Below are 8,520 nucleotides of genomic sequence, written 5' to 3'. Positions count from 1 at the left end.
TAAATATGTTTAATGTTAGAATATAATTAGGATTAATTAGGATTAATTAAAATTATTTAGTATATTTGAATATTTATTATAGAATATTACATCTTTATTATTACGATTCTCTTAATCCCTATACATACCCTTCTATATTGTATCATTCCATACAATTTGAATAGACAACTTAAATACACTCAATAATACACAAATCTTTTTTTCTAGTTTAGTCTTTTGTTTCTAACCAGTATATATAACATCATATACCTTAAATATTTATAACTAAAAATTTGTATTATAGCAATTTAATATGTAGATGTTAATTATATTTAATCACTATATTTTAATTCAATTGAATAATGATAAGTATAAAATTTAATTAATTAGTGGCATATCAAAATTAATTTAAATTTTGAAACTATTGATGAGTAATGATACCCATAAATCGAGACAAATGTTTTACATATTAAAATTTATATTCTTTGAATCATTACTATGTAAAAATTCATTCATTTATTATATTGAGAAATTGTAGAATTACTATTTATGAAAAATTGTTGATATAATAATATGATACAATGAAAAAAACATTGACATAAATTATTTTATACTAAATTAGTATTAAATTTTATATGATGAAAATAAATTTTAATTACAAACAAAATACAATACTTGCATGTGATGATATGCCCAGTTGTTATGATCGTATAATGTTAAAATGGAAGCACACTATATTTTAGAGGGTAAACAACGAACTAAGTCAGCTCACAGTGAAAGCCAAACAACCCTAGTGTATCAGACCATTTATAGCTGCCCATTTATGTCATTTACTGTCTAATTTGGAGGACTTTTGGGTCTTTCAAAAAGTTACTAAACGACAAAATTAACATGAAAACCTTTTGCTCCTTGGAATAGCCATGTTCCATGAAAGTACTTGGAATACCTGATAATTTTCCTATATTATATATACATATATATATGTTGGTCCTAGCTAGCTAGTGAGATTGTGACAGAATCATGATGGTGAACATTCCATAGAAATTAAGAAAGAACTAAACAAAGAATTATAGAGTACCAATGATGAAGGGAAAGGTTGTCCAACCCCCACCCATATTCTTCTGAGCTTCTTCTTCTCTGCTATGGGACGAGTGTGTGCCGGTCATTTCTTGCATTTCTCAACTTGTCCTCATTTCTTTTGTAGGCCAATGTTGCTTAACTTCGTGTGTTTTTGAAACTAATAATGGTCCCTTGATTGATCCGTTGATATAGATGAAGATGATGTTAAAGCTGATCAATAATAATTTCCTGGACTTAATTAAGTATTAATCTTATAAAAGGATAAAAAAAGATTTAGTGTTATTTTTTTCAATTTCAATAACTAAATTAAAACTTTCACTAAAAAGTCAAGATATTTTTTATTTTAATTAATTTTGTATTAAAATAAATAATTAAAAGATTAAAATACTCTTCTGTGACTTTGAGCTGAATGAATAGTTGTGGCGAAGGTTGATTTACTTGTTTTGTATTTTTTTTTTTTCTTGGTGAACACCCTAATTAGCTTTTGGTACTTGGGTACAAATATTCCCATTTTGCAAAATATTCTTTTTTTTTTTTCAATAAGAAGCTATTGTTATTTAATTTACGAAGGAATGATTCTGATCTAAGGTATGAGGTATGTATGGTCAACACTCAACATCAAGGCCTCAAGTATATGGTTGAAAATGGCCTCAAATATCGATTTGTAATATTACTGAAATGAAGATTAATTTTGTCGTATAATTGATATTTAAATTTCTTGCTTGTAAGTTCTAGTCTCAAAATCTGTATCTGGATTCTATCACAAGTCATTGCCTTAAAAATCATGTAAGCTAAAGTGAAAGATAAAGAGAAATTGTGATCCTTCAAGATCCCTCCTGGTGAAGTAGAGTTAAATGAATTTGTTTTAGTTTACATTGATGATATACTAATTTTTACAAAATAGGATAAAAAAAATCATCTTTAAAAATTATTAATAGTTTTAGAAAGATGTAAAGAAAAATGATTAGTTCTTAGCAAAAAGAAAGCAAAAATAGCAAAACAAGAAATAGAGTTTCTTGGATTAATTCTATCTACTCAAGGAAAGCTAAAACTTCAACCAAATATTTTAGAAAAGGTAAATTTATTTTCCAATAAAATAGAAGATAGAAAATAATTACAAAAATTTTTAGGGTGTATAAATTATATTTCTGATCAAGGATTTTTAAAGAATATAACAGAATACACTAAAAGCTTATTTCCAAAAATAAGTACTAAAAAAGAATGGAAATAAAAAGAAAAAGATAGTATACAAATTCAAAGAGTTAAAGAATTATGTGAAAAACTTCCAGAACTTTATATTCCAGAAGAAAATGACTACTTAATAGTGGAAACAGATGCTTCAGACATAACCTGGTCGGGATGTCTAAAAGCTAAGAAAACTATAAAAGGTTTGGAACAAGAAAAAGAATCACTAGATTCTAAATATTCCCCAAAGGAATTACTTTGCAGGTATATTTCAGGGACTTTTACTCCAACAGAACAGAGATATACTACTCATGAAAAAGAAACTCTAGCAGCAATTAAATCTCTTAAGAAATGGAAAATTGATTTACTACCCAGAGAATTTACATTAAGGACAGATTCAAGTTACTTAACAGGTTTCATACGATATAATTTAAAAGTTGATTATAATCATGGACGATTGGTAAGATGGCAATTATTTTTGTTACAATATCCAATAAAGATTGAATATATTAAGGGTGACAAAAATGTTATTGCAGATACATTAACAAGAGAATGGAGTTCGTCTACAACGCATTAGATCAAGAAATTCAAAAATATGAGCAAAAACTCGAAAAATGCAAGCATTGTCAGCAAATAAGGACACAAATCCAATCCCTCAAGAAGGTCATTGAAGCAATGAAATCAACACAACAAGCAAAGCCATCAGAGTTCAGCCAGCTAAGCATGGTGGACAAATCAGGTGAAGAAAAAATTTCAGAAAATAAAACAATTGCTGAAATTATTAAAAAATCTACCCAATATAAAAAATATTATGTAATTTATAATGGCCCCATGAAATGAGTATATGATGCCTGGGAAAAAACAACACCATTCACACATCAATCAAGGATAATTCATAAAGGAGAATTTTTAACACTGGAAGAGGCAAAGGAATTCTTCAGGGAATATGAAGCTCTTCATCCAGAGCAAACCCTAAAAAGAGCAGATAAAGCTCCAATTCAAACCCAGAGAACAGGAATAATAAGAAACATTCCTACAAGGACTGAAATCAAAGAAAAGAAAAGGGTCTGTAGATCAAATCTCAGAGAAACCCTTAATATAGTCCTGAATTGGACTGGAGAAAAAAGGGCAATTTTGGGATATTATCCTATTGCCAAAGAACAGCTAACAAAGCTGGTTATCTTTCCAGATGCTTCTCCATCTGACACTTATCAGTTCTTTCAGTATGGATTAATTGATACAATTTTAATTTTTAATGATCTAAAAATTATTAGTGAATTTCCTGCAGGATTCGTTGATGCAGTAAAGAGATTTAAAAATATGATTGACAATGTAAATCCAAGGGATGTATCCCTAAAATTTACAAACAGTCAACCTATTTTTAATGAAGAAGAAGAATGCTTGGTTCCAGCACACCAAGTAATATTCATGTCCGTCTTCCCAGAAAATTTTCAACCAATTGATCAAATTCAAGATTTAACAATTTACCGTCATGAAGGAAGACTAGCCAGCACATTAGCAAGGGTCTTTGAAAGAACTCAAAAAATAACGAAGGAATCTTACACAAGGATTAATTTTGTATTAAAATAAATAATTAAAAGACTAAAATACTCTTCTGTGACTTTGAGCTGAATGAATAGTTGTGGCGAAGGTTGATTTACTTGTTTTGTATTTTTTTTTTTTTTTTCTTGGTGAACACCCTAATTAGCTTTTGGTACTTGGGTACAAATATTCCCATTTTGCAAAATATTCTTTTTTTTTTTTCAATAAGGAGCTATTGTTATTTAATTTACGAAGGAATGATTCTGATCTAAGGTATGCCTTTTTTATGGTCAACACTCAACATCAAGGCCTCAAGTATATGGTTGAAAATGGCCTCAAATATCGATTTGTAATATTACTGAAATGAAGATTAATTTTGTCGTATAATTGATATTTAAATTTCTTGCTTGTAAGTTTTGTTGAATTGGTTGTGCCTCTGGACCACATCTCTTTTCAACCATAAATAAAAAAATCAGAAATTCATACATACATTGCAGACAGCAAGAAGAAAATATAATCCCCAAGTCATAGTATTTATTTTAAAAAAAAAATATCATGAAAATTGTTATTACTCATCAAAAGCTCGTCGCGCCAGCCGGAGAAAAAAAAAAAAACTAGTCCCAAAATCTGTTTCTGGATTCTATCACAAGTCATTGCCTTAAAAATCATGTAAGCTTTGTGAAAGATAAAGAGAATTTGTGATCCTTCAAGATCCCTCCTGGTGTCCCGTTTCTTAATTAGGCATCAGCAAACCTGCGAATAATGAGAAAAGTATTTACTTACACACACATATATGAAGTGTAAATAAAACTTAAGAATAAGATTAGAAATTGGTGAAAACTCAGGTGAAGTCGACTTCACCTGAAGTTAATATCTAAGAGCCGTTAAATGAAAATTTAGTCAAATCAGTCAAATCATCTAACGGCTCTCAAGTATTAACTTCATATGAAGTCGACTGCACCTGAGTTTTCACCTTAGAAATTAAGTAGAGTAGGTACCCAAGTTCGGAGAGCTTTAAGTGAGCTTGAGTGTAATCAGCAAAGAATGCGTCTTCATCCTGAATTGAGATGGATCAGCACACAAGTAGTGTTATATAATGATGGTATAAGAAATGCATATAAATGAAGTTTGTACAGACTTTGGCATATTTCTCAACAAGAGGGCGGAAAACAGGATCCTCCAGCAATGCCTTGTCAGTTGGGAGCTGCAAAAGTCCGTCCCTTTCGCCCCCCACCAGTTCCCTATCATTTATCACCAATCAAATTGTGTTATGGTACTCTATTGGACTACATGTTAGAGAATTAGGAATATATCAAACTCACGTGAAGTATGAGTTGTCAAAAACCAGAGGATTGGAAGTCCAAGGACCCTCAAATCCAGAACGATCCTTGTGGCACCTACCCTGCATCCAATTGATGTTAGTTATTAATTAGTTATTACATAAGAGAAATGATTTTACACTATTTTTTCTATCAATCAAACTTACAAGGGTGTGAGCACCAGAAAGGGCAACAATATCTTGATCAGTGAGTCCCATTGTTTGCACAAACAACTCCCTCAAATGGTCATTACCCTTTGTTGCATCGGGCAAGCGACCCTCTGGAGGTGGATCAGCCTTGTCCTAATCAAATTAAAGGAATAATGAGCAGAAAAAGTTCGTTAACAATAAATTAAAGCTTAAAGCTGATTTTGGAGTTCACTAAGGAACGAACTCTTGACTTTTTGGATCTAGAGCTCTGATATCATGTCATGAAATCACTTGTCTCAAAAGTTTAAGTTGATAGAAAAAGGTAATACTAATAGTTATATCTCTAATATTGAATTGGACATCCCTAAATCTACATTATACACATTATACAAATATTACATTGGCTCCCTATACTTTTTCAACAAGTCTTTGACTTTTTATTTTAAAGATAAATAAATTATTAATTAATTAAATAAAAATACAAAAATATTTTTTATTTTCTAAATTGCAAAATATCTAAATCCCTCTATTTATCTTTTTATATTTTGGACATTTTTGAATTAAAAAGTTAGATAACTATTTGTCATGTTTTTAATTAATTAAAATAAATGAATTAGTTACCTCTCTGCCAGGGTGAAAAGGAACTTCGGGGCCACCGGTAATCTCAACGGCAACAACGCCGGCCAACTGGTAAAAATCAGCGTATGTAATGTTAGGGAAGTGCTGCTTGAGAGGCTCCAAGAGGTTGACAGCAATATCAAGCCCCCTGTTAGCTTCATGCTTTTGTTCAGCTTCGTGCTTCATGGTTCCGAATGGACCACCCGTCTTCGTCTTCACGTCGAACGTACCCGCCGAGTGCCATCTAAATATTATCAATTCAAATTAATATTTGATTTCATTTAATTTAGATTAGAATACAAGTTATTACTTACGCCAAACGGAGCATAAGGGGAGCGCATTGCTTCTCGAAGATCAATCCCCTCAACTTTCTCCTCGCCTTCTCAATGGCCTTCTCGTAATCTTCACTCACCGTTGGGTACGACTTTCCCATGCTTAGTTAGTTAGTTAGTTACGCAACAACACTGCTGCTGGCCTCGCGCCACTCGCCAGTTAAATAACTAACACACCTGAAATCGTAGATCTGAATTCAAACAATGTAGCACGAGTCAGTGGGGGAGCCAGCTTTGTGCCGTTCGATCTCGTCGCTTATCCTCATTTCATGGACACCAAGACTCACGCTCAACACAACACGAAATATAAGAAATAAGAATAATCCCATTGAACATTTTGTTTATTTTTCCATTTTTATTAAAAAATATTTAACGGAATTTCCTACATTCAGAAAATATATTTATAAAAATATTTCTATTAAATATAACCATAAAAAAGATATTTTTATTAGACATGTCTATAAAGATACTTCCATTAAACACAATTATAAATAAGAATTGGCAGAAGTTGAAAGAAACTGATAGTAATGTAGCGGGATTGTAAAAGAAATGTCATGTTTGATTGGAGAGTGAAACCAATTCGTTATTGTTTCGGACTTTCGGTGTATCATGCAGTATAGTCATGCATCGTGCATGCTGTTCTCAAAAGTATACGTACCCAAATATATGTTGACTTGGGATTCAACTTTTTTTTTTGGTAATTGAATTTTATTCTTTTATCCAGCCCCCTAGGTCCAACACTTATAACCCAACTGATTGAGCCCGCATAGCCCACCAACAAAAACTATATACCAAAGAAAAAGTTGAGCAGCCCAAATTGAAAAAAAAAAGAAAGAAGAAGTTCAGAATCTCTTGAATTACCTCCAGCTCCAAAAAAAAAACATATTTTGAATTACCTGATTATTTGGAAGAAGAAACTTGTCTACCGTCTTCCTAGTTCCTACAAAGTCTGTAGCATACACGTAACTCCTTGATGTTGTAAAAGTAAAACAACTTAGTATCCTTATTAATGTTATTATGTAAGAATTTTTTTATTCTTTCTTTCAATCTAAAGATAAATACCAAAATGGCTCTTTAAATTGCATTATGCCAAAAGTTAACTACTCAAATTTTAATTTGTAACTCATGTTAGACCTAAATTCATCTCTGACAATAGTAAACCGAGTTGGCACATTAAGTTGCTATCATATACGAATGAAATGATTTTTTTTTGTGGAGATATGGAAATTGCTTAGAATGACGCCATGGAAGAGAGGAAGAGTATCAGTTAATAATGAGTTTGTATAAGAATGATACTCTTCAATTTCTTTAGCAGTACTTAAAAGATAAAATAAAATTCACATCTGTCGATGTTTAATTTGTTTAATTCAATAATGCATATAAATAGATGTGCATGTTTTATTGGGCATTCAATTCTTCACCCACCATGTTGCATGCGTTCATTTTTGTGTGGTGGATTTATTTGGCTATTGACATGTTCATGTGTTGTATGGTTGTCATAGCAACAAAGTTAGAAATAGTTGGATGCGAGCAAGCCCATGGCAACTGGCTAGTGAACAGAAAACCATAATATGTAAGTTAATTATTATCCTCCGACCAAAAAAATATTAAAATCAATTATTCAATTTATTTATTTATTTGCAAATATTACATCTTTTGGTTTATAATAAGTAATAACTTATAATGATACTTGTTTTTTGCGAAGAGTAAATATAATTTGTGTGAGCAATAATTGATGAGTTACCTGTGGGGAAGGTATGGTCTCCTTAAAAGAAAACGTTGAACACAGTGCACAGTAATCGTGCATGATTTCATAATACATAGCAACTACTATATGACAGAGTTGCACAACAAAGAAAGAGACCAATGTGGGGAAACAATGACCCACCCTGAGAGAGAGAGAGAGAGAGAGAGAAACATGAAAAAAAAAGTTTCAAATAATTCTTCACACACACGACTCGTGGTCCTACAATCCTAACCAATGGGGTGTTTTCTTTGGAGCCACATGTTTTTAATGTTATTTTAATGAAGAGAAGTGGTGGACACTCCACTGCAAAACTCTTATCCAATATTGAGGGGTTAGATCAAGACTAGGCTTCAATGCTTTATATCTATATCCAACCTTTTCAATAATAGCATTTGATTTGATTTCGTGAAGTCCAAATTAGATCCAAGAGGGTAGAGAGATAATATTCCATCTTATCCTTCAAAATTGACATCCAACTTAAAAGTAATCCTAAAATTTTAATAGATTCAAATTAGATTCAAAAAATAATTATTATAATTTTTATTAATCTTTAGTATTATTTCTACGGT

General features: G+C 31.2%; 2 protein-coding genes across 2 annotated transcripts in view; both read right to left on the bottom strand.

Moving 5' to 3' along the window:
- The window catches only part of LOC107611902 (protein NRT1/ PTR FAMILY 2.6-like), a 7,703-nt gene extending 6,527 nt beyond the window's left edge, over window positions 1-1,176 (bottom strand). The window contains exon 1 of the mRNA XM_016313773.2: window positions 1,058-1,176. Coding sequence (XP_016169259.1) covers window positions 1,058-1,154 — 97 coding nt within the window. The 5' untranslated portion in view covers window positions 1,155-1,176. The remainder of the gene's footprint in view (window positions 1-1,057) is intronic.
- On the bottom strand, window positions 4,294-6,562 carry LOC107612004 (L-ascorbate peroxidase, cytosolic-like). The gene is made up of 7 exons (XM_016313852.2): window positions 6,187-6,562; window positions 5,876-6,116; window positions 5,273-5,407; window positions 5,109-5,188; window positions 4,925-5,027; window positions 4,785-4,843; window positions 4,294-4,539 (listed from the first exon to the last, which is right to left on the bottom strand). The coding sequence occupies exons 1-7, from the start codon at window positions 6,303-6,305 to the stop codon at window positions 4,524-4,526; spliced, it is 753 nt and encodes a 250-aa protein (XP_016169338.1). The 5' UTR covers window positions 6,306-6,562; the 3' UTR covers window positions 4,294-4,523.

This window comes from Arachis ipaensis, chromosome B08 (assembly GCF_000816755.2).
Source record: "Arachis ipaensis cultivar K30076 chromosome B08, Araip1.1, whole genome shotgun sequence".
Taxonomy (NCBI): domain Eukaryota; kingdom Viridiplantae; phylum Streptophyta; class Magnoliopsida; order Fabales; family Fabaceae; genus Arachis; species Arachis ipaensis.
This window is presented reverse-complemented; position numbering and strand designations above follow the sequence as displayed.

Excerpts from the sequence above, each read along its gene's own strand:
- LOC107612004 (XM_016313852.2), bottom strand. The coding sequence starts at position 6,305 with ATGGGAAAGTCGTACCCAACGGTGAGTGAAGATTACGAGAAGGCCATT. Across the intron at positions 5,408-5,875 it reads CTTTTCACCCTGGCAGAGAG|GACAAGGCTGATCCACCTCC; the intron begins GTAACTAATTCA and ends TAATTTGATTAG. Across the intron at positions 4,844-4,924 it reads TTGTTGAGAAATATGCCAAA|GATGAAGACGCATTCTTTGC; the intron begins GTCTGTACAAAC and ends ATCTCAATTCAG.